This window comes from Oreochromis niloticus, linkage group LG13 (assembly GCF_001858045.2).
Source record: "Oreochromis niloticus isolate F11D_XX linkage group LG13, O_niloticus_UMD_NMBU, whole genome shotgun sequence".
Lineage (NCBI taxonomy): Eukaryota > Metazoa > Chordata > Actinopteri > Cichliformes > Cichlidae > Oreochromis > Oreochromis niloticus.
This window is the reverse complement of record NC_031978.2, coordinates 12,132,680-12,158,450: the sequence shown is the minus strand read 5'-3', so window position 1 is coordinate 12,158,450 and position 25,771 is coordinate 12,132,680. Positions and strand designations below refer to the sequence as shown.

The window sequence follows — 25,771 nt, the reverse complement described above, 5'->3', positions numbered from 1 at the left end:
ATATAAATTATTAATGCAGGGCTTTCAAATGGAGTGTGGAGTTGATGTTTTATTCAAGGATCCAAAAATTGTCAGTTTCTTATTTATTGTAATTATTTTGATGGCTAGTTCTGGTTGGGGCTAATATTTCAGTAAACATGGGATTAGGGGAAGCAGGGCTCACAGACACACCCTCTTTTGTTAATGTGGCTTTTTGCATGTTTCTTACATGATTCTTGTTATGATTCTTGGCTTGGTCTGTGCTGAAACATCTGTTTCATGCTTCTCGTGTGTGGTGTTTTGCACTCCATCAACCGAAACCTTTGCAGTCATCCGTGATGAAAACATAACTGGTGGTTTATAGAGCACAGGGATGTTTTCAATGACAAAGTGAAGATTTTTCTCTCACCACAAGAGGGCAGAGGAAACTCTCTGCAATCACATCAAAGACTCAAATCAAACTGTGGATGCTGCCAAAAGTTTCTCTCTTTGCAGACTTTGTAAACCTCTTATATTCCACCACAGACTCATCATCCTCTCCTGGATAAAGATAAGCACAATACTGAAACATGAGCACATTTTCAGTGTTTATTTCTTTCAAGTCATCCACATAATAAATAGAGACAATTCAAACCAATTACACTAGACTGAAAAGAGGGTGAAATAGCTTGGCTTTGCTAGGCTCTAACGCGGCAGGCACTTAAAAAAGATTAGTGTGTATTATTTAGAAGGATTACAGTGGGACTTTTTTTTTTTTTTTTAAATAACACCATGAGGCAGCTGCCTGCTACTAGGCTGTCAACACAAACGTGAACAGGAACAGGACATGCCTAAAAGCATATAAAAAATAAATCTGTTTCTAGTCTGCAAACACACAACAACCAAAACATCTGTAGATTAAAAAAAAAAATACAATTTTAGGTATTATTAAAACCTTAGCATGCAACATAAGTGGCTGAGCTTGAATACTTTTTCTGTTAAACTATGAATTAAAACGTATGCACGGGATCAGTTCGGTATTATCTTCAAACTAGTAAACACAGGTTTAAGCAAATAATGTTTTTCAGGACTGAGCTAAAGCTCACTCTGCCATATTGTTGTTGCTTTTCTTTTTAAATCAATATTAATTACAAAATGCATAGGAGTCTTCTTGTTCACTTGCTACTTTAAGCCGTCATCAAGACTCCACAAAGTCTAATACAGTGAAATATGATTCACCAGAAAGAGTGACTTGGGTTGTGACATGGTGCACACGCTGTAAAAGCTTAAAGTTTTTTTTTTATCTTGTACATCTGCACGGCACTTTGACTTTACTACCACAAGTGGATTATTGGTTAAAACTATTTACTGTAGTATTAGTAGTAGTAGTACACAGAAGAGTACTTTATTTTGTCAGTAACAACAACTCAATCAACCAAAACATTGTTGAGAACACAGTTGCAAAAAGAACAGACCTTAACCCTCCCTGTATATTTAAAAACAAAGAGATTCAAGTCAGTGGCTTGGCCACTGTTTAGAAAAAAAAAAAGAAAGACTAAATATATTTCACCTTGCATAATTATACACATCGGATTGTACATAACTATTTCCATTTTTATATATATATATTTTTTTAAGTCTAGCCCAGTCCAGAATTGTCGACTTTTAATTTGTATTAAAGTGAGGATTTGATCTCTGACTTGGCCTGCTCCAACACTGGCAATAGTACACAAATCCAGTGTTACAATAATGAGTATGAATGGATCACACAGTTTAGTACAAGTAGATCTGAGAAGTGCCAAAATGCCAGTCCTCACTTTGAACACTCTTTTCAGACATGAGGAATTAGCTAGCACCCTTAAAAGCTCCCTTATTTTCTTGGCACAAAGTGGTTTGCAAAATTCCTCAACACTTAAATGCTTTTAACACCTCTTTATGCCTGTACAGATTAAAATAAAGCTGTTATTGAGTGCTAATTGACACAAGTTAAGTAGAAGGTGTAAATTAAGTCTTTGTAAATAATAACATCATTTGAACTATGACAGCAGGCGGGAAGGGCTGGGGGGGGGGCGGGGTCTGGGTTGACTTTGGCACAAGAGTGCAGTTCAGAGGTGAGCCAACTTGTTTCTCCTGTACACCGATGGAGTAGTTCCAAAGAGTTTGTGACAGAGCTTTGACTGGGAAAAAAAAATTAATGTTGCTCACAGGATTTCTCCTTTATCTGAGGATCTCAGTCAACGTCCGGTTGACTTTTAATGTCCAGTTAAACGGGTCAGACCTCGCTCACTGGCAGATCAGCATCCTCTAGGTTCAGGGGTGTTTCAGGCATGTGGGGCTCAAAGCTGCTCCGCCGGCGCCACGGTGACTCCTCAGAGCTGGCGACGTTGGTCACGGGAGCGTCGCAGGTCACTTTGCCAGGCGTGTTTCCTGCAGGGACAGGCGTGCTGGCGTGTGGCTGTGACTGGGGCGTGGCAGCAGGCTCATGAAGTGCTCGCTGTCCCACGCCAGACTGTGAGCGTGTGCCGCACGTGATAGCACTCCCCCACTCTGGGTAGCATGGTGGCACTGCAGATATGGGCGAGCGAGGGACGGGGGGACCCGTGGGGGTGCGGTAGAAAGTGGAACGGTTGCCGTGTTCCTGTAGCAGAAAAAGCAGGAGGAAAGAAAGAGCAAGAATGAAGGAGACAAGAGGAGTTATTGTTAGTGAGATGAGTCAAATCCTGATGTGTGTACTTTATGTGAGAAGAGCCAAAGTTAGTTACAGACTTGGAATTAGCGCCCACATTTGAGGCCTGATGCAGCTTGAAGTTGTAGGTGCTCAAGAATGAAGCATTGCTAGAGAATGGAGTGACGGCAGTAGGAGTGGTAGCAGTAGAAGTAGAGGTAGCAGGAAAAGTAGTGTCAGGAGGTTTTAGTTTTGGTAGTCTCAATAGGTTGCAGTAGAAGTTCAAACAGAGTGCAGTGGTTGGTTGTTGCTCATTATTTCACAGCTTTTCAGATTTCAATCTCTGAGAAAAAAAAGAAGTATCAGAAGAAAGAAAAAAACTCAGTACAGGTAGAAAAAACAAAAAAGGGTTAGGCAGCAGGAGGTGAAATGTAGGTTAGACAAACACTCTGCAATGCTCTGTAATGCACCAAAATATGTACATGAAAACGCCGCCTTTATGGCTGTATATTTTTAAACATAGCCTCTTCACCAAGACGCTTATTCACGGTAGCACCATATGACTTTGCAGGCCAGTGCAACTTCCTAACTATCACTTACGCGTCACAAAATTTAAGAGTAAGATTGTAGCACAAACATGACAGAAACCACAGTAAGAGTCACAAGTGTATTAAAAGTTCTTTTTGTTCTCGTCGTTGAATCCAAATGTCCAAAATCAAGCTCATGTCGAAATTTAGCGGGCAGTGGGAGGGGAAAGATTAGACAGTCTAACTGTATGAACGTTTGGGAAACCCCCAAACTTTACTGCAGTGCCAACTGTCATCCATTGTAGCCATTTAAAGCTAACCTGCTCTAAATTTGACTCTTTTTTTTTTTTTTTTTTTTTTTTTTAGAGTTGAGCCCGACCGAAATAGGATATTAAAGACTGATGTTTTGCGATTTAAAAATCCAATATAGCCGCCGATATTTTCTTTTCATTCAGACTCACAAAACAACCACCATTTATTCTTTTATGTGTCATTATTTATGATTACATACCAACATAATAAAACAAGATTATTTTTAAACTGCATCATTGCAACAAGTGTTGGTTGACCTGTGTTTGTGGCTTTCTAAATCCCCTTTGCCCACTGGGAAGTTGCAGAGTGCCTTCTGGTGGACAAGCTATGTAACAACACGCCACAGTTGAAGGGTGTTTCCTTCTGTCCCTTTATTACTTTCCTTGTTTTCATCGACAGTCACAAATACCAATACTGATATATTGACAAATAGCTAATATAGACCAATATATCAGCCCAACCGATAGCTGTTTAAGAAAAAAAAAAAACCAACAAGTCACTATGAAAAACTGAGTTTGTGACTCTGGACGTGTGGATTCAGCTTTGGTGAGTTGTTGTTACACATTCACAACATTCAGAGATGTGCTTTCGGAAGTCAACATGAAAACAAGGATTTTATTGTATGGGAACGTATGAGAAAGAGAAAATAAACATACAGGCAGCGAACAGGAGGGAGGAGAAGAGACAAGCAGGATGTCACACATCTAAGACAGGTACACAGCTGCAGCATACTGCAGAGATAACAGAGCACGGAGGGAAGAGAAACAGAAGGTGTGAAAGATGCCGTAATAAAGACACAGATACAATCAGGCTCAAACTATTCATAGCTAAGCTGGTCAGACAGTTCATGCAGTCAGAGCATATTTGTGCATGAATATTTCCAACTTTGCACTGAAATGTCATCAGCAACAATGAAAACATGGGAAAGCTGTGGATGAAGATGAAGGAGACTGCAGGTCCTTGTGATGGTCAGTTTAGAGTCATTTTGTACTGTGGCAGAAAAAAAAAAACCTTCATTTTTAGCATTTGAAAGACTTGAAGTATGCTTGATTTGCACTGCCATGCCTGTGACAACAGCCATCACATGCAAGAGAAGTAAGCACACCTCGACTCTTAAAACACCTGACGCACAAATTGCATCCATTTAGCTGCAAATATTCTAAATGCAAAACCCCTAAACTTTATGCTAAGCTTGATATCAGAGAGCTGCAAAACAAAACAAACAATAAAAAAAAAAGCAAAGGAGATTGAGAGGTGAAGATAAGCAGCGAGAATGAGGATGTGAAGGGAGGAGGAGCAGTTGTTTGGTTATCACAGCCATACGTAGGGTGTGGTTGGTACAAAGCAACAAAAAAGAAAAAAGAAAAGCGCATCAGATGTGCAGTCGGATCTGATCTGTTCCCCTTCGTCCACAACCAAAAGGACCAGCCAATAAGTGAAAAAAAAAAAAGTATTAAAAAGGTGAACCCAGAGCTTAAAAAAAAAAGGGGGGGGAGTGGGATTTAGACGAGCTGACATACGTGCTGCTGCACTCCCCGATTCGGGACGTATACCTCTGTATACAAGGGTTCGACAGCCGTCTGGCCTGCCGCATCTGCAACAACACAGTGCAAAGCAGGATTAGAGCAGATGGGCCATCTGCCCACTGGGAAAGGAGAAGGAAGAGGTGGAAAGAATGTGAAAGAAAGAAAGGGAGAAACGGATCGAGAAAAGAGGCAAAGGGAAGGAAAGACGAGCCAGAGAGAAAGACACAGAAGGCAAGAAAGGAAACCATAGAGAAACAGACGCTTTGCGGATAATGACTTCAGTCTAACCAAAAGGGACCAAATGTGGCAGAGGCTGGTTTTCATCTGCAGCAAGAACAATGGAAGTGGTTTATTTCACTGCTCACCTACCGGGTCAAGCTGCCTGACTCCCTGCACGTAGACTGCCGAAAAGTAACTAATGCTCAACAAGTGGTGACAGCTGGTTATCCATTACCCACTTTATCTAAATCAGTTCAGGGGCAACCCAATGGGACTGGAGCTAAGTGGTAGCCATGAACTTCAGTGTCCCCAGTTTGTTTCCAACTGAAGACTTTTTGCATGCCATCAGTTTCTCTATTGCTCTCACTTAACTGCAAATACATTTAAAGAAAATAATTTCAAAAAATGTAGTATTTAAAAAAAAAAAAAAAAAAAATCAATCTCGTTTGTAGGTGGTAATGAAGAGGCTTGAGGAACATTCAGAACAGTTTTGAGCAAAGTTCAAGCTGAAATTTCCCCCCTTGCCCAAAAGAACCTTTAAAATATTACCATTTTTTTCCAAGTAATGTTCTCATTCATGCTTCTTCGTATCCTGATTTTAAACATCACAATCCCCTTTACAGGTCCATAGCTCAGGAGTTAGAAATTACAAGTCTATGTCATTCTGTACTATGCAACTACAACACAATATTGTTAAAATACTATTATAGGATGAACCAAATTCATGCGGAACAAACGGCAGAGCCAATTCTCCTATTATGCATTTGTTTAAAACGAAGTCAAAGAAAAACAAAAGAAAAAGAATGCCACTGAAACTGCGTGAGGACGTGTAAGAATAAGAAAAAACAAGCGGCACAAGTGAAACAACACACAAATCAACCATATCATCTTGACTACTACAAACCACGTCACTCTGTAAGTCTCCCATTCTACTCATGCAAGTAAAAGTCAGGGCTGACGTTACTTTTGATGTTAAGCTTGAATCTGATTGCAGTGACTTATGTTCCTCCCATGGTGGATTTGTGTTGTACCGTAGTGGAAGATACTTACCGTGGCAGCTGACCTCCCAGGGCCCCGCTGGGCCACAATGGCCCCCGACAAAGCCTTGATCCAGCTGTGCATCTCCTCTGGACTGTCCGCCTAGTGGAGACAGACATGAAAAGAGGCAGAACGAAAGGAAGGAAAGAATGAGAACATAAGCAGTGGAAATCAGGATTGGAAGTGACGGGAAGGGAAAACATGTAGTTGGTAAAGATGCAGACAGACAAGACTGAATACCAGATTCATCAACATTAGTAAGGACTCACGTCTGAACCATTCTTTTCATCACAGAGAGTCGCATACCTGTATGTAAAACGTCCTTGATGTGGTGACAACTTCAAATAGATTATCTCTCATCATAATGTCACTACAATGAAGCAGAAAAAAAAACAGGATCAAATTTATCTCATCTGTATCTTTATCAGAAAAAGTAAGCACAAACCACCGAGACAAAGACATTTTTCTGTACAATGGAAAAATGTTGGGACTTGTTAGATACCTCTGCTTGCACTCCTGGACTTTGTGAACTTCTTTTAGTGGGATCATTCTGAGAGGCTCTTTGTCCTGAAAGCAAAGAATTAACTTTTCATAACACAGGACAAATATTATTTATAATGTATGCACATTTAAAATGCTGTATCTAAAAAAAGGTGCAGAGTTTCTGGTTCACAGGGGAAGAAGGAGGTTAACTTTCCAAGAAGTAGCAAACTGCAAACACTAATGGTTGCAACTTTCTTGACACAGCACTTTGATACAGCAGACAGAGAGTCTGTGTCCTTGAAGCCTGTTGATAGCCAAATAGACAGATAAAGTTGTCAAATAAGGGCAGACCTAGACAAGGACAGGGTAAGGGACGTACAGTATTATCCAGAGGACAGTCTGTGTGTGTGTGTGTGTGTGTGTGTGTGTGTGTGTGTGTGTGTGTGCGTGTGTGTGTGTGTGTGCGTAAGTAAGAAAACCCGGAGGGAAGAAGGCATGATCGGACATGTACAGTGGAGGCACTGAATTCCACAGGCTATGAATAAAGCATGTTGGAACTCGGGGTTGTGTTTGCAGATACTCCCCCCTCGGATTCTGGAGGACAATCAAATCTATGTGTACTACAAATCTAAACATTCCATAAAAGCTTCATGTAACTTAATCACAGTTAATTACCAAATCTGACTTGAAGTAACTCATTGAATTCTCTTCAAGAAGAAAATATCGCCGTTTCCAGTTCCTCATCTGGGGAGAAAAAACAGATTTTTTTAAAAAAAAAGATTCAGATTACAGAAGCACATCTTTTTTTAGTTCTTACACATTTTACTTTGTCCATTGCTGTTGGGTCTTTCTAAAAGTATAGAATTGTACACACAGGAAGAGCTGAATTTTCTTAGACTATCATTATATTAATTGTAATGGAGCTAGGACCACCTACTTTATTTTTTAATTGGGTCCCTGAGCAGAACTACTGCACAGGGGAACACATCTGAACATCAACAGAAGGACAAATTAAATAAACTAATTTTAAGCGAAAAAAAAGAGCCAAAAACAGTGTCAGGTGCTCACCACAGCTCCTTGCTTGACACAGTAGCCTGACTTGATGACATTGTGGTCCTGAGCTGGCCTCCCCAGGAAGTAAGGCAGCTGGCTGTGGGAACGCTGCATGGCCTCACGCTCAGCTCTCTCTGTGCCATCACCTCCTTCGTGCTGGAGGGTGAAGGACATAAAATAATGTCAATTTGAAGCTCATTGTGAAAACCAAACAGATTTTGCGAACAGCACAAATTGCCACTTTGGATTCTGTGATCAGAAAAGATCAGCCAATGATCCTAGTTAACTGAATTTTGAGAAAAAGACATTGGTCAAGAAAATAAAAATATTCACCAGTCACTTTGTTAGGTACACCTGTTCAACTGTTAACACTCATATCTAATCAGCCAGTAACATGGCAGCAATGCATTTAGTCCTGAAGACACGGTCAAATCGAGCATCAGATTTAAGTAACTTTGAAGTTGGCTTCGACAGGCTGGTCTGAGTGTTTTAGAAACTGCTTATCTACTGAGATTTTCCCACACAACCACCTCTATAGGGTTTACAGAGAATGATCAGAAAAGAGAAAATATCCAGCGAGTGACATTTCTCAGAGGACAATGGCCAGAGTGCCTGGAGCTGACAGGAAGGCAATAGTAAATCAAATAACCACTTGTTACAACCAAGGCCTGCTGTGAGTACACAGCTCATCTAACCATAAAGCAGGTGCGCTAAAGCAGCAGAAGTAGTCATGGATTCATCCCATTTTACATCAATGATCCAGGATGCTTCTGGCGGTGTAATGGTGTGGGTGATACTTCTATTGCCCCATTTTGGGTTCCAGCATTTTCATATCACAGCCTACCTGGGTATTTTGGCTGACCATGTCCATCCCTTTATCTTTTAATGGTTACTTCTAAGATAACATTTCTTGAATATGCCAACGAGTTCACTGTACTCAAATCAACTCCAAAGTCCCCAAATCACAATCCAACAAAGCACCCTTGGGATGTGGTGGAAAGGGAGATTCGTATCACGGATGTGTAGCAGACAAATCTGCATCTTTGATCCTATCACATCAATGAAAACGTCTGAGGAATGTTTCCAGCACCATGTTAAATCTCTAACACAAAGAATTAAAGCAGTTTTGAAGGTAAAAGGGCATCTAAAGTTGTACTAGCATGGTGTAATTGGTGACCTGACTGGCGAGTGCATAGTCACTGTTAAAAATAAAAAAAACCTGTGATTAACATTATGACGATTGTTGCACAGATATTAATATACAGTAGTAGTTTCAACATCAGAAATTAAGGATCATTTCCTTTATCAATAAATGATGGATTAAAGTAGTTATCAAATGTTATTAATCATTTATTGGTTCAACAATTGTTTTGCACTGTAGAAAAACTGTTCTGTATTTGAAGCAGAAAATTTCACATGTTTGGGAGCCTGAACGCAGCTCTCGTTGGGCACTTTTACTAGGTGAAAACTAATGATCTAAAAGTTGGAAATAGCTTGACTAAATCATTCTAACAGATACAATATAAAAGCAACATTTTGGGAATAGTCTAGTTTAAAAACCAATTTACACATTTTCTTTTGAAGGTTTTCCCAAAGCTGTGATAAATAAAGTACGTGTTATTATATGTATGCATGCAAATGTAATCAAATACAATACGTGGTTCACTGCATTCACGGGTAAAGTTTACCTGTGTTTGGGTGACTATAGGCACTCCTCCAATTATCTCAGTCTTATAGGAGACTTGTTTTTTGGGCCCTGCAACATCTGGCAAAGCCTTTTGGTTCTCTGAGTTCTGCTGGCCATCAGACAACTTTGGAACCTTAAAAACAAACAAACACATACACACACACAAAAGCTTTAGGTATAAATATCCTCTTTTTACAAACTTCAAGCCAAGCTTCATGAAACTTTATGCATGCAGACTCTGACAAGCCTTTTATCCCCATTTCCCCTCCGCATGCCTAAAACTTCATTGTCCTTTATCCCACAACTCTGTACAAAGCAGCATCCTGTTAGTCATGCTCTGACTAACTTCCATCTAGTTCCTTGAAAGAGGAAGAAATAAAAGTTTTTCCAAGTGATAAAACATAAACCAGAAAGAGCAGATTAGAAAAGCTGAATCTGAGATGGGTGTGTGTGTCTTGTGTTTATCATCTCACAGTGATCTTGGTGGCTTTATTGAGAGCGTTGACCCAGTCGACAAGGTCCTGCTGATCATTGGCCTGCAGGAAGAACTTCCTCATCCCAGCATTGATGACTAACAGATGACAAAAAAAAAAAAAAAAAGCATTGGGAACAATAGAAAAAGTGAAAGTATATTCAGCCCTCTTCTGTCACAATCAGGCTACAATACACCCTCTGAATCACAAACCAATACACATACAAAGACATATTATACAGGACTGAAGTGTGTTTTCAGCCCTTTCTTGTATGAGTGTCAGAACACATCCACCGCCACAGATTTCTCTGGAAGTGAAAAACAACTGAGCCAAGGGACTCTCCCACACACACCCAGCAGCATTTTCTCTGCATGGCGATGATGACCCAGCTAGACTCAGCTGTCTCCGTCTGCCACCACCTACCCACGTCTAACCATGACGGGGGGGGGGCGCTCACAGCCACCAACAACCACATATTCTCACACGGTTTTACAGCCATATGAACATGAGAAAACTGCATTTTCAATCATGAAGAAATTTTTGGGTCAAATGCTGATTAGCTATGGATCAGGATTTAGATGCTGAAAGAACTAAAGTCTCTTTCTCTCTGGCTTTGTCATAAATCCTTCAGTTCTGCAGCTCAAACCGTCCCTGTGTCTCCTCTATTTCCTTCTGACACCATAGCAATAAATTACATTAAAGCTGGCCTGGTAAATCAGGCGGGGGAGAGCTGTGAAAAGGCAAAAGGCAAACTCTGTGGCACAATGAAGATCATTCTTCCCCGTTCTGTGTGTTTAGTCCAGATCTTGGACACCTCAATATATTATTCCACTACTTTTCTGTAAAATAATTCTGTCTATCTGGCCTCAAGCAGATGACCAACAGTCTTGAGCTAAAATTTGTCCACTGTTAGTGGGAGAGGTAAACTACTTGGCAGTAGTGGAATTGCAGTGATATCTTTGGCGCTGGAATGAAATCTGGGAGAAGGGGTATCAGATCTGACTCATAGTTACACATAACAAAACAATGCATGCTGCTGGGAAATGCAGACAAAAGCCAAAGTTAACACAGTTGCTCTTAATCTTTCTCCATCGCATGAGCTGCAAACAAAAGTCTGTTTGTTTGATCTTTTTAAACTATAAATTAAATGTCAACATTGCTTCACCCTATATCATGCCTTGGCTTGCTGGACACAGGAAAAGGGGAGGAGCACGATTCATGGATATCAGACAAAATTTAAAAATAGCTTCTCACGTCTGCGAATCAGGTTCTGATTAGGATGTCGGCATCCTGTCATACCTCAACAAGGCAACTGCTGTGTACACAGCCAGATATACACACAGTGTGAACATATTGTCACACACTAGTATTTCCTGCTATTGAACTGGACAGATGAAGAGGGAGGCTAGTAAAAAAAACACCGCGATGAAGGTTTACTCTTAAAAAATAAATAGTCGATAGTTTTTATTAAATATTTTTTCCCATCTTGGCCATACGAGATAAGAAGACAAGTACAAATAGGGCTCTACCCATTTCTTTGTTAAAAGACATTGCAAAGAGGACATCAAACAATATTAAAAAGCCAACAACACCCTATAAATTATACCCAGTCCAGGTAAAATACAAAGACTATAAAATTCACTCATACAAAATGAGTGTCCTTATTACCCTTTTATTTTAACATATAAAATAAACTATACCGTTGCCAGAAGTGTTCATAATACAGAAGGTTTCAAATAATGAGGTCAACGTATGGAGAAGTAAAAGCTCAGGCTACAGACTGCTCTAAACGCTCATTTTCAGGGTTTTTTTGTGGAGATATTCCAAACGGGGTCATCTCAGCCACACATTCACTATTAAAACCTTCTGCCTGCAAGAGGCAGCCAATCAGCTTGCTTAAAGGAAGGATGGCTTTAAAGCAAAAGGATAGAAATGGAATAACTCTGGAGTTGTACTGAGGCCCAGAATTAGACAAATAAAGATTATTTTGTACTATAAATCACGCAACACAACTCTAGTCTTCTTCTTTCGGCTGCCGCATATTCACAAGGGGTCGCCACAGCGGATGGATCCACATTTTTGATTTGGCACAGATGTTTACACTGGATGCCCTTCCAGACACAACCCTCCCAGGGATTTCTGTCTCCTGTTGCATGTTAGACAAATGTGTTACCCACTACACTATGGAGCTGCTAAAGCTACTCTTGTGAAGTCAAAAAATAAAACTATGGAGTTGGAAAAGAGCACAGTAGGTCCATTTTAAAGATAGTAAGTAAGAAAGTTCTTGTATCAGAGTCAGTTTTCTAATCACAGGGACCCATACCACAAGCACAGAGTAATGCGACTCATTTCTAAAGACAGCTAATCTTGATGCTCATTGATTCTGCAAACAACGCACCAGAAGAAGACAACAGCAACTTATACCTTTATAAAACGTTTTACCTATTGTAGTCAGCAACAGGTAACACCCCAGGATATCCTTATTAACTAGTACCTGAGAAGAATGAGATTAAAACCTTAGCAATACATGAAAGGCTGTTTTAAAATAGGACAGATAATAAATTCTACCCATAGAATAGTTAAACGTGGTCAACAAAAACCCAGGCCATTACCTGCTGGAGCCTCATGCATTTTTGTACGTTAACTAACCACGCAACGCTGAACAATGCTGCTTGATTAGTGGTGGAGAAAACCTGAGAAAAGCTGCGCTTGACCATGTTGAGAGAGCAGACAAGGACAAAAAATAGTCCTCCCTTAGGTTATATTAAGGGTATCCAGCTTAGTCAACATGTGGTTAAACTCACCATCATTGCTCATGTTTTCAAAGCAGTTCAGACATTTGTCAAGTTGTATTTTTATAAAGACGCAAGATGTTTTCCTGTTTAGTATGAATAATACTATGAATCATATTATCCAAGACTCATTAGTAACGTCATTGGAAAATGTGTTCAAAATAATATTTGACATGCGAGATGTTAAAAACAAGAGTGAAGTCTTCTGTCAAAAACGTATGCTTTTATTATGCTAATATCCTGACTGGAAGAACAGATTTGATGATGTGCATTTTCTTACCGAAGCAGAATTCTGCTTTAGGCCTCAGCTTGGTGGCATCGCTGACCTAAATATGAACAAATCCCAAAGACGTTAGCGCTCAAGCTCTATAAAAAATGTGAAGTCTTCCAGTTGTATATAATCTTGTAGCTCCAGTGATGATCTAGCTTACCTTAGAGATGTATGTGAGCTTGAGGGAACCAACACAGACCGTACCAACAGGCAAGTTCTGTGGGAGAAGGTGGAGAAGAAAAATACTTGCAATAAAAAGGAAGCTCAAGCTAATGATGCAATTACGCAATACAATACACAATGCAAGTGTCAGTAAGGCGGACCCTTAGCCGTAGGAGATCAAATGTGATCTGGTATGGGGGTGAAGTTCTGCAAAGCCAGTCGATATTATAGAGTAAGTACAGTATGTGTTGGCTGCACTCCATCCAGTTAATGTCAGTGCCTTCCTGTGTTTCTGAAACTAGGAGATCCAGATTTAACGTCATTAAAATTTAACTTTTTTCAATCTATAAAAAGAAAGAGACTTATTCAATTATTTACAATTTTTTTCCTGCTCTACATCATTTATGAATACTTGGTGTAACAGGGCACTTAACAAATACAGCAAATCTAAATCAGATTACGTGCCAACAGAGGACATATTACACTAAATAAAAAGTGACACTATGGGGCACAGAGTAGACACTGACGGCCAACCACTTTGGTCAGTGCAAATATTACTGTAGTCTCCTTGGGCCCCTCTCAACAACATGAGTACATTCTACCCCCTATTTAAATGGATGAATACCTGCAGCCTGCACGACTGCAGTAAAACACACAAACCTCAAAACATGCTGATACTGATGCTGCACATGCGTGCTGGTTAACATCAGTTAGGCTTGCAACTGGGCATGTGTGAGTCACACAGCTTCTGCTACAGGTAAGAAAAGCACCAAACACACCTCCAGCTACAAGTTACTCCCCTGTGTTGCAGTCCACAGACAGCCTTTTCTGACATGATTTACAGGAGTGTCTGCCAATAGTTACAACACAGACACAGCATTAGATCTGAGATCCTCCTGTGTCTGTAATATGTGCTTTCCAAGCATGCTGGAATGTAATTTTTAAAAAACATAAATTATAGAGACGGCTCTGCTATCAGTGGCTCACAGTCAAGATACACCTGCATGAAAGCTAATCATCTATATGATAACTAAAATTCGCTGCATGTAGTTTCCCAGTTTGCCTGTACGGTTACCCTGAGGACACCCTCCAGTAAAGCTAAGAGCTAAGCTAACACATCTCTGTGTATTTACCTGTGGGTTGTCCATGTACCACACCAAGCTTCCCTGTTGTGTGTCCAGTATGAAGTAACGGCGCAGGAACTTGCCGCTGTTCTCATTCTCCTCGATGTCCAGAAAGCCACAGATGCGGTTCTGTCGGTCCACGTAAGGCATCGCGCCACCGGGACATTCCCTGGCCCGCTTAGGCCGGGAAGGGAGAGAGAGGAGCGGGAGAAGAGAAGGGAAAAGCGGGACTGGTAGGAATTCCTTAAGGACACATTGAAAAGAGAGGAAAGAAAAATGAGTGAAGAGGGTGGGTGGGAATGAGGAATTTTAAGTTTTCTTTGTGCAGAGTCTTGCTCTCTCTTTCTTTTGCTGTCTTCATCTACTGCATCTATGGTGTCTCTGCCACCTGGATCTCACTAGGCTACAGCCAGTGAGGGGATCATGTGACACAAACCACAACCCCGCCTTTATCCTTTTATATCAGCCTCACCCGCTCTCTCTTCCTCTTTTTTCCCGTGTAAAACATACTCTACACTGTCACTCTCTCTTCCACCCAGCCCGGCTTGCACCCCCCCTTACCCCTTATCCCTCTTCCCTTGGAGTCTTTCTTTTCTCACTTTCTCAGCCATCTCCTCCCAAATTCTCTCTCATCCGATTTGGCAAGCCTCTGGCCAGCCCCTTCTATCCCCTCCCTTCAACCCGCCTCCCTGCCTCCGCAGCTAAGCACCGCTTGAGTATTGCCAAAAAAATACCAGTGAGCTCAGTCATGTTTGACACAAAGGAGAGACGAGAGGGGGAAAAAAAACAAAACAAAAAAAACCACCCACAGGACCCACGCAGGAGAGAGTGTACAATATTTAACCTGCTGAGCGCTGCCACATCCCTGCTGCTCTCCTTTAATGAACTGAAAAGTAAATGTTTAGACCAACACGTCTGAATGTGCGCATCTCAATGTCAGCACTCCTGTGGGTGGGCGCAGTGTTACTGTGGGGATATTGTCACATTAGCCTGTTTAAGCTGCTGTCTTTCTGAACCAATCCTACAATATGTGAGATGAGTCTGTGGAAGGCCGAGATAAAGGCGCTCTTTTTCCAGAACATTATGAGCACTGTGTGGGTGGATGAGGGCAAGGAGGGGACAAAAGGCCCGCTTGTTGTGCATGGAGTCTAGGCTGTTAGCATCTCACTTAGTTTCTGGATCTACCCGTAAAATATGCATCTACCCATAAAAGTCAGCTTCTGAGTCATCCTATTTGACACACAGGCTACAGAAAGGAGCAGCAGTGTCAGAGACAACCATCTCAACGCTACGTACACACCGAACGTCAAGTGAGAGACGTTTCTGTGGAGACTGGAGACACTGTAAATAAAGTACTCTGCAAAAGTTAAGCTGAAGGCATGCTCATCCATTTTAGTGATTCAAAAAAGAATTTGACAAAAGATGAAATTAAATGCACTTAAAGATAGGGAAGAGAAAATGAGGATTATATCAAAAGTCTTAATGCAAACTAGATCAACATTGTACCAGAATTCAATTTTTAACAAAAACACATGAAATAAAGAAACTTCAATATAGATAACAGCTTTGTTAGCCAAGATATGTACTAAGTAGGGAATAGGGGAAAATTTAAAAAATTAATGCATTTTTTCCGCCATACTATAACAATATAACATTTGAAAAAAATTGATCACTCCCCTAGACTTTGTTTGACCCAAAGTGCCTTTCAATGGGGGGTTTTAACGTATTTAAATACATCGTGTGGATTTATTTTGTCATCACAGCATCAGGTAGAAAAATGCTTTTCATTATTCTTAGTTCCTAGCTTCTGTTGTGCAGGGTTGCGTTTTTTTGTTTGTTTGTTTTTACACTAGTAACACTTTTTTTAAACCCAACAAGGCATCTTCCTTTAGCTCCTACTTGCACATAGGAAGATGTAAGATCTGCAAAAAGATGTAAGGAAACACTGACTGATGAACCCATGGCAAGTACCATTAAAAACATGTAATCAGGAGCCGAAAGATTACAGATATATAAACAAAAAAAAAGTACAGTAAAGTCCAAAATAATTTATCAACCACATATGACCAACAAAAAGCAAACCAATTTTGACTCATCAAACAAAAGCTTTGCTAGCATTTCCTCACAATTACTTGGGGGATCCAAACAGCTGAAGTGGATCTACATCAGGATGGCTGATGCTGGTATAGATGTGGGAACATGAAACATACAAAGAAAATGCAGACTGGGTATGCAGCTTAAGTTCGCTGTTAGTTTTTGGAAGAATCGGGTAGATATTTGAGAGAATCTAATTTCCATGCCTTCTCAAATATCATCACAGCATTAACTTTCAATCAGTCAGGTGAGTCCAAGGTTAATAAAATTATTTAACCCCTAATGAAATGTAAAAGCTCATAAGGGACTAGATAAATAACTGTAGATGGTTTTATATTATAAATAACTCTGTGAAAGACAGCATTTCCTTCCGTTCTAAAAATTGCTGTGGGAACTCCTTTATACAACGCAGGTGACAGACAGGAAGTAAACAGTTAGACCTGTGCACTTGCTTCTGTTTGCAAAGCTAAAAAGTTTGCAAATGACCGGTTGGTAGAACACCTGAAAAGCACAGCCTACTCTACCCTATTTGAATTCTAACAACCATAGGTGTAGGGCAAATTTAGAAAAAGGTGGGGTAGTGAGATGATTGCTTCTGGATCTGCATAAAGTCTATGACACAGATAATATTTTTTTAATTCCAACATGCACAAGAACTTGTAACACGGGGGTCGTGCAAGGATCAATATTAGGGCCACTGTTATTCAGCTTGGGCATCAATGATGTCCCATCTGTGTATGATGATGTAAATGGTAAATAGACTGGTTCTTATATGGTGCTCATTTACTCTACTTGAGCACTCGAAGTGCTTTATACAACATGTCTCATTCCACACATTTATAACAGTACTTTTTTTCGACAGTGCACGTGTAAAGTATTCACATCACAGTTTTTTATTTTTAATACATCTGCAAGAATCTCAAGCAAACCTTTTTCACTTTGTCATTATGGGTATTGTGTGTAGAGTTTTAAAGTGAAAATTGAATTCAGACCATTTTGCAATAACATTGCAACATGACAAAATGTGGAACAAGTGAAGCAAATACTTTCTAAACACACATGTCTAAGTGCTTTCTGACATTCACACTCCGGTGAACACATGAGGAGGAACTTGGGGTTCTATATCTTGGCCAAGGATACGTTGGCCAACCACCTATCTTCCAATTAGCAGGGGACCTGATCTATGTCCTGAGCCATTGCCATCCCATAAAAAAGGCATGAGAAATATATGTCATTTTAAGACATGAGAAAGACTACAGAGCTTGTAGTCAAACCTTTAAATATAATGCAAAAACATTTCATATTGGTTTAAATCATGCCTTACACTCAGTAAGGCTTGCAAAATTTCAAAATCTCTGGTAGCCCTTCGGGCAGGCACTCTTCAGTTTTTGGTAGCCCAAAATAAATGTAAGTAGCCCGAATAAAAAAGAGAGCAATTTTTTAATGTTTTGTTTCCTTTACAATATTATAAATTAAAGTATAATATTGTAACGGAAACAAAAATTAATCAGAAAATTGTTAAAATACAAATCACAACAACTGTATAAAAATTACAATCGTCAACTCAAATACTTGTTTCTAATTGAACAGAAATTTCTATGAACTTGCAAGAACTGTGTAGAACATGAATCAATCTGTGTCAGATCCTGAATCTGACATTTCCACTGAAGTCAAGGGTAAGGGGTAAGTGGAACCAAGATCTAGGCCATTTGCTTTTTGAAGTTTGCAAAGACTGCTAAATTTTGACAATGGTAGTTCACTCTTTGCAACATAGTACGCTTTTGAAAGATTTTTCAGGACTTCTTCTTGTGCTTGGTTTATTTTTAGTATGTTTTTTGTAATTGCCGTTTGTTCTGGGAAAGATATTGCAGACTGGGCAATAATGCATTTCTTGCATTTCTCATGGGTTCTTTGTAACTGGGACCAGTAATTTTAAGAAAGGCGCTTGTCAACTCAAATGAAATGAAACTCACAACACACCTGGCAGAACATCATGTTATTTAGCTTGTCATATTCCAGCCACCAGAGATGGGCAGTAACGCGTTACAAGTAACGCGTTACTGTAATCTGATTACTTTTTTCAAGTAACGAGTAATGTAAGGGATTACTATTGCAAAAACGGTAATTAGATTACCGTTACTTTCACGTAGGAACGCTGCGTTACTAAAACCGTGATTTTTTGCGAGAATGTCTCATGACAGTGACGTAAGCGAGTGCGACGTTCGTGACAACAGCTGTCTGCAGATCAACAATGGATAATATATCGAGTGCAGGAGAGAGTATGAGCATGCAGCGTTTAAAGCGTGGAAGTACTGACCTTACTTTGAGTTTGATTCCATAAAAAGTGACAAAAACATTAGCGTCCGCTGTTCACTGCGTGGGAAGAAAACTTCTTTTTAAACCCCTAAACTTCCAAGCAAGCACCGAGTGCGCTACGACGTAATGTGAAATTCACAGAGAAACTCGCGGATTCTTCCATTGATCGCTGCGGCACACCTGCACCAGGGTAAACCTCCGCCTACCCCAGTCCTGCTTTACAGGTAAAAATAGAGCAACTAGTCTTTGATTTTATTTATTTTCTGCTGTGTTTTACTTGCATCTATTTGAAAGAGTGAGTGTAAACACAAAAAAAATATTTTATTTTATGTGCTGGAATGTGCAGAAAATGGGTTTAAATGTTAAACAAATTTCTTCCAGTCAGAGAATGTTGCATATAATTACATTTTTGCTTGATGCATAAAGTTAAAAGATTAAAACTAATAAAACAAGTTTTAAAAAGAGACTTTTCCATTTGATTACATTTTGTATGAAGAATTATGCAGAAAAAGTAGAATTGGACTGAAAGATCTATCGCCTTATTACCTATTCAGGTTGTAAATCGTTTTTTAAAAAAGTAACTAAGTAACTAAGTAATTAATTACTTTTGAAAATAAGTAATCAGTAAAGTAACAGGATTACTTTTTGGGGGAAGTAATCAGTAATTAGTTACTGATTACTTTTTTCAAGTAACTTGACCAACACTGCCAGCCACATAAATTTTTTTTTCCATAGTCTGCCTCATAGTCTGATTTGTCAGAACTTTTCCGTTTTGTGGTAGGCTTTTCTTTGGCTGTCCCTTCTTCACCCTGACCTGTCTTATTTGGCTCAGCAGAACTAAAATACCGGCGTAAATCCTGCTGCTTTTACACACGTTCTTACATAACGGTCAGCGATTCTCTGCGCAATCAACCCAGGGCTCGCAAAATCGCTAGCCCGACGTCCCGGGGCTAGCGATTTTTCCAGTCGGGCTACCAAAATCTATGTCAGCTCTGCCCATCGGGCTATCATAGAAAGGAAAAATATGTGTCAATGCTTTTGCATTTTCTTTCGCAACTGTAGCTGGGTAATTATGTCATTGGCATCGATGAGCCTCTGTCAATATGTGACATATTGAAATCGCGTTTGAATTTGTGCTTGTTTTTTGCTTCACTTTCACTTTGCGATCGCGCGAACGGTGTGTAGAGAGCGGCAGCACTGATTGGTGAGTGACGATTAATTGCGCACCAATTCCTCTGGCATCATCTTATCACTCATTAGCTTACTATTCAAACGTGACAAGTGAAATCTCCCACAGCAAGCTTAAACATGTGAGAGGTTGATTGTGCAGAGAATCGCTGACCGTTATGTAAGAACGTGTGTAAAAGCAGCAGGATTTACGCCGGTATTTTAGTTCTGCTGAGCCAAATAAGACAGGTCAGGGTGAAGAAGGGGCAGCCAATGAAAAGCCTATCACAAAACGGAAAAGTTATGACAAATCAGACTGAGGCAAAAAGAAAGCTCAGCTTTTTTGGTTTCATGGACAAAAGAATTTATGTGGCTGGAATATGACAAGCTAAATAACATGATATTCTGCCAGGTGTGTCGTGAGTTTCCCTCGATATCTGAGTCGCCAAGCGCCTTTGTTACTGGGACCAGTAATTTTAAGAAAGACCCCATCAGAACCCATGAGAAATGCAAGAAATGCATTATTGCCCAGTCTGCAATATCTTTCCCAGAACAAACAGCAATTGCAAAAAAACATACTAAAAATAAACCAAGCACAAGAAGAAGCCCTGAAAAATCTTTCAAAAGCGTACTATGTTGCAAAGAGTGAACTACCATTGTCAAAATTTAGCAGTCTTTGCAAACTTCAAAAAGCAAATGGCCTAGATCTTGGTTCCACTTACCCCTTACCCTTGACTTCAGTGGAAATGTCAGATTCAGGATCTGACACAGATTGATTCATGTTCTACACAGTTCTTGCAAGTTCATAGAAATTTCTGTTCAATTAGAAACAAGTATTTGAGTTGACGATTGTAATTTTTATACAGTTGTTGTGATTTGTATTTTAACAATTTTCTGATTAATTTTTGTTTCCGTTACAATATTATACTTTAATTTATAATATTGTAAAGGAAACAAAACATTAAAAAATTGCTCTCTTTTTTATTCGGGCTACTTACATTTATTTTGGGCTACCAAAAACTGAAGAGTGCCTGCCCGAAGGGCTACCAGAGATTTTGAAATTTTGCGAGCCCTGCAACCTCTCACATGTTTAAGCTTGCTGCGGGAGATTTCACTTGTCACGTTTGAATAGTAAGCTAATGAGTGATAAGACGATGTCAGAGGAATTGGTGCGCAATTAATCGTCACTCACCAATCAGTACTGTCGCTCTCTACACACCGTTTGCGCGATCGCAAAGTGAAAGTGAAAGCAAAAAAACAGGCGCAAATTCAAACGCGATTTCAATATGTCACATATTGACAGTGGCTCATCGATGCCAATGACATAATTACTCAGCTACATTTTCGAAAGAATGCAAAAGCATTGACATATATTTTTCCTTCCTATGATAGCCCGACGGGCAGAGCTGAGATAGATTTTGGTAGCCCGACTGGAAAAATCGCTAGGGCCGGGACGTCGGGCTAGCGATTATGCGAGCCCTGCTCAGTATTGAGAAATCTACATTTCATTTACAGTTTGCATTTCACTAAGAAGTGTAAATAAACAGCAATATTGTTGATTAAATAAACAGTGTAGAGGAAGTTACATATCTAGGTGTAGCTTCAGTTCACATCAAGAAGGTGAGTAATACAAAGGCATATTAAAACTTACTCACTGAAAGCAGGAGGGACCTGAATGCAAACACACTTCCTGTTATCTATTAGTTTATCTCTTGTTGGATCAGGTGAGACAACCTTGAAACCAATGAGATCATATCCTCAGTAAACACAGCAAATATTCAGTTCTCATGATCAGTTAACAACTTTGAACTTCATGGTAGTTTACAAAATTGCACTTCCATCGATAAAAACATTTGTACAACTTTGCTCAGGACAGAGAAGCGGCGCCTCAAGGTCAACTGTTTAAGTGTTTATAGTTCTTTAAAAAAAAAAAAAAAGTTTTTCACTACCACTGTTTTTAAAGTCAACACGAGGCTCATTAACATTTATTTTTCCACAGTAAAGCCTTGAAGTTTTAGAAAAACTCAATTTGGACTTCTTCTTTCAAACTTTGTGGCACAAATTATTCAATCTTGAGAAAAGACACCTTTTAGACTTTGTCATAAATTATTCTCGAGCATCTCTACTCTGTTTTCTTCATCCTCCATTTGTCTTTACAGTTGCTAAAAGTAGCAACAGAGACTCTCTTTGCTAACGCCTTGCTAGCATTTCTTATTCAGTTATGTGCTATTCAGTGATGGGGATGAGAAACTGTTCATGTTTGACAAATCAATGTGTGCCATGATACAGAGTTAGTTTTGAATAATCATCGTCTTATAATATTGTTTGTGTGTCATACAGTTAGAACTATGAATGAGAATATGGGTCTTTAATACATGCCCATCTCCATACTCTTAACATCATACATTGAAGCAACAGTGGACATTTTATCAGTTCAACTAATCACATCGTATATGAAATAAAAAACTGTATTTTGGTGCATAGCAGTAAGCATGACCCCCCCAAAAAAGGTAACGACTGTTTTGTAAAATAGCTGATTATAAAAATATGTATATGTCACAGGTCACCTGTCAATCTAGGGGGTCAACATTAAAAAAAAAAAACAACACACACACACACACACACACACACACACACACACAGACAATGACAACACAGACTAAATTCCAATGCTGTTAACCCAAGTTCACATGAGGTCTGTAGACAAATAATAGTGGTGAGTAGCAAAGGTAGCACTATCAGACAGGGCTCGGACTGAAGATAGCTACATCCCTAACATCTCCTCCAGAGGAAAAATGTGCATGATTGTTTATTAAAATGAGCCTTCTCCTTAAAAACAGTAAAGATTATTTACACCAACGCTTGCCTTGAGCACATGACAACGAGAATACATTTATGGGACTGAATCTTACTATCTGGGCCCCCAGAAGAAATTTGTTAATGTAGACAATAATTTCTTTTTTACTTCAGTTTTATTTAAAGTGTGTGTTTGACTTCTTTTCAGTAATAGGTATCACATCTTGAATTGGCTTGACAATGTTTCTTAAAAGAGAATGCAGAGAGCTAGATCTAGGTCTGAGACTGCAGTTTGGGGAAGGCCTCGGTGAGGACTGGTGGCAGCTCCCGGGCCAAGTGTTTCCCAAAGAAGGCATTCCCCAGAAGCAGTGATGACTGACCATTACAAAGATCTTGATGAATCTGTGATGAAGAGCTGGATTTAATATGGTCAAATATATTGCACTCCTTTCTACTTTCAGCTGCTCCCTTGTCAAAGGGGCTCATCACAGTGAGTATGTGTGCATGTGGGGATATATAATCCCCCACTGGGGATTATCCAGGACATATATAGACCATAACAGCACATCAGTAATTCAACTGTCAAAATAAAAAATATAAGGTCATATTAATTCACCCAAGGTGGCTGTAAGCTACTATGTGTTACAGTGCAAGCTACCTCTTGTGCTTAGGGAAGAGCAAATACAGAATGGACAGAGTGTAGTTTCTGCATGAGTAGGTATTTTTGTGTCCAGGGTCAATGGTCATAATATCCTTACGATAATTCAGCTCCCTCGCAAGTACATCTTGGAATATTTTCCTTACAGGACACGCATAATTGCGCCAAGGAAAGCAATCCACACATGGCAAGCAGTGATCAGTAACCCAGCCTTTATTTGAGAAGCATATCTGGGTTTCTCTAGTAAGGATTCAAAACAGATCACTACCAGGATACTTAGAAATGCAAAAATTCTGTCTGGGATCACACAGAACAATTTTCACTGTAAACTGAACGAAGGAAAGATACAAGGAAACATTACAATAAATTGTAGAATGTGCTAACCAGACTACAGTGAAGATTTACAAGTTTAAAGGTCAACCTCTTAAGATAAGATGGTGATAACAGCCCACTTCTTTCTAGGTCAAACATTTCCCAGGTAGACTGACTCTTTACATTTGCTGGAAGGCCTCACTAGCACAAACACTGTCACAAGATACGGAAGTCATAAGTCAACAGTTAGGACTGGACCGTCAGTATTTTGTTTTCATGGTCCTAAACTGCTGCTTGAAGATCTAAAGTACCACAGCAGCTGGAAATATTAACTGCAGAGTATAAGTTTATGTTGCTTGTGCTGCTGACTGCAGCAGTTATGCATGTGGATTGAAAAAACAACAACAAATTAAATAAATAAAAGGGAGAGAAAACAATGGTAAGGGATTAAAGGTAATCTAAGGAAAGGGGCAGGGGACTTCACTTGCTCATTGTGGGTCAAAGGTGGGTCAAGCCATTCTAGTTCAAATAAAACAAATAATTTCTCGCCAGAAACCTTTAATCTAAATAGAGCCCATAAGGCCAGCAGGTTTGCCCGGTTTCAGCCTTAACAGTTACTTGGTCACCCAGGTTTCTGTGCACCACAGCAATACCTAGTCTGGATTTTTCTATTTCCAAAGTAAGGCAAAACGAAGATGCTCAGTGGGTTTAGTCTACTAGCTGAGTCCTGCGCGTCTAAACCAAAGGACTTAGGAAACAGGAGTCCATAATCCCAGCGTAAATATAACATCACAACCACAAACTGTTAGCTAACGTTAGGTATTCCAGCCTACCACAACACGCTGAAAACGGCTGTGTTAGCAGCATCAGCAGCTGTGGCTCCCTGGCCTCAACTTAACTGAGAACGATATGGCTCATGTTAGCTTGTACTTAGCATGCCGCAAACTTGTAAAACGATTCGCAAGACACCGAGAATTACAATATATAACCCCTAATACTGCTTTTTCTTTACTGCTCGACCGTTTATAACTAGCTGGGAGAAAGAAGTTTTGTCACAAACGTTAACCTAACCCCGAGCTAACACTGGCGGCTCCTGCTAGCCCGCTTCGTTAAATATTAAACGGACAACTTTAAGTGTACGAAACAACAAAGTTAGTAGCTTAATTAATTTAGTTTAACGACCCGTGTCGGCTTACCCGAGTCTTCCCTCCTGTAAGTGGTGCGCTGAGCCGCCGTGGATCTCGGTTGCTGTTGGGTCTGTGCTCTATACCTCAGCCCATCTCCCCCGATCCAGGACAGGGCTCCAACACAGCTACTGCTGAGCGACGACCGCAGATCGTCTATTATGAAGATGATCACTCTGACGCTTAACAAAAACACCGATAGAGGTCTGTCTTTTAGATTTTTATTAGTGTTTTTTATATATAATTTTAATATGAATCCATGTGTAACAGGGGCATAATACAGTACAAATGCAACAATTCGTCATATATTATTATTTCGATTAAATAATAAATAAAAACTAACACTAAATACTCAGTTTGCATCGGACGTTTGAGCCAGTATTTTTTCAATAACATGTAAATATATATGTATGTTTATATGTTTGATTTAACTGCAATCTGCTCAGTATAAATGTCAGCGGTATTAAGGGTGACCAGATGTTCTTCTTTATGTGGGACTGGACGGTATTTTTAAGTTTCCACTCGTCAGAAATCTTGAGACAATGTCCCATATTTTGACTCGCTTGGCATTTACCCCAGTGAATGTGAAGGGAAGGCTTGTTATTACAGCCTTAGCCTGTCTAATGCTATGCCCAACAGGGAAAGTTACAAGGTACCAAAAAACGTCACAAGTTTGGCAGATTTTAATGAAAATGATGAAAAATATGACAAAAAATATGAAGAGGCAGTACTGAAACCCAGAGACTGTAAGCAGGCAGTACAGCAGCTGAAATAACAGTGAAAATGGGAACATAAAAAGATTATCACATGTAACCACAATTTAAAAAAAAACATCTTTGTTTTCTCTTATTGTTGGAAGAGCTCGGAACGTTAGATTCAAATATAATATATCTGACTATTTGCTAGCATTGCATACCACTTTCTGCCACACAAACACTGTCAAACCAAACCAGT

The 25,771-nt window shown here is 39.7% G+C and overlaps 1 protein-coding gene across 8 annotated transcripts; it reads right to left on the bottom strand.

Moving 5' to 3' along the window:
• Positions 1 to 553: 553 nt before the first annotated feature.
• On the bottom strand, positions 554 to 24,985 carry LOC100711797 (pleckstrin homology domain-containing family A member 1). 8 transcript variants are annotated; one of them, XR_003213640.1, is made up of 15 exons: positions 24,830 to 24,985; positions 14,300 to 14,533; positions 13,165 to 13,221; positions 13,014 to 13,059; positions 9,942 to 10,039; positions 9,470 to 9,601; positions 7,797 to 7,937; positions 7,404 to 7,472; positions 6,748 to 6,812; positions 6,552 to 6,615; positions 6,258 to 6,347; positions 4,983 to 5,056; positions 4,119 to 4,865; positions 2,725 to 2,966; positions 2,457 to 2,596 (listed from the first exon to the last, which is right to left on the bottom strand). XR_003213640.1 is itself a non-coding variant. In XM_005474301.4 (14 exons), exons 2-14 carry the CDS (start codon positions 14,438 to 14,440, stop codon positions 2,365 to 2,367), a joined length of 1,284 nt encoding a protein of 427 aa, XP_005474358.1. In that variant the 5' UTR covers positions 14,441 to 14,533; positions 24,830 to 24,985; the 3' UTR covers positions 2,278 to 2,364. The 8 variants fall into 8 exon arrangements, 3 of the variants coding, with proteins under 3 accessions (XP_005474359.1, XP_005474358.1, XP_003438463.2); XR_001224455.3 differs by having other exon boundaries at positions 4,119 to 4,193; XR_001224456.3 differs by having other exon boundaries at positions 2,470 to 2,596; positions 2,742 to 2,966; positions 4,119 to 4,193.
• Positions 24,986 to 25,771: the final 786 nt, after the last annotated feature.

Coding starts and splice junctions, on each gene's coding strand:
- LOC100711797 (XM_005474301.4), bottom strand. CDS start 14,440: ATGCCTTACGTGGACCGACAGAACCGCATCTGTGGCTTTCTGGACATC. Junction 13,222..14,299: donor GGTACATGGACAACCCACAG/GTAAATACACAG, acceptor CTTCTCCCACAG/AACTTGCCTGTTGGTACGGT. Junction 13,060..13,164: donor AGCTCACATACATCTCTAAG/GTAAGCTAGATC, acceptor GTTCATATTTAG/GTCAGCGATGCCACCAAGCT.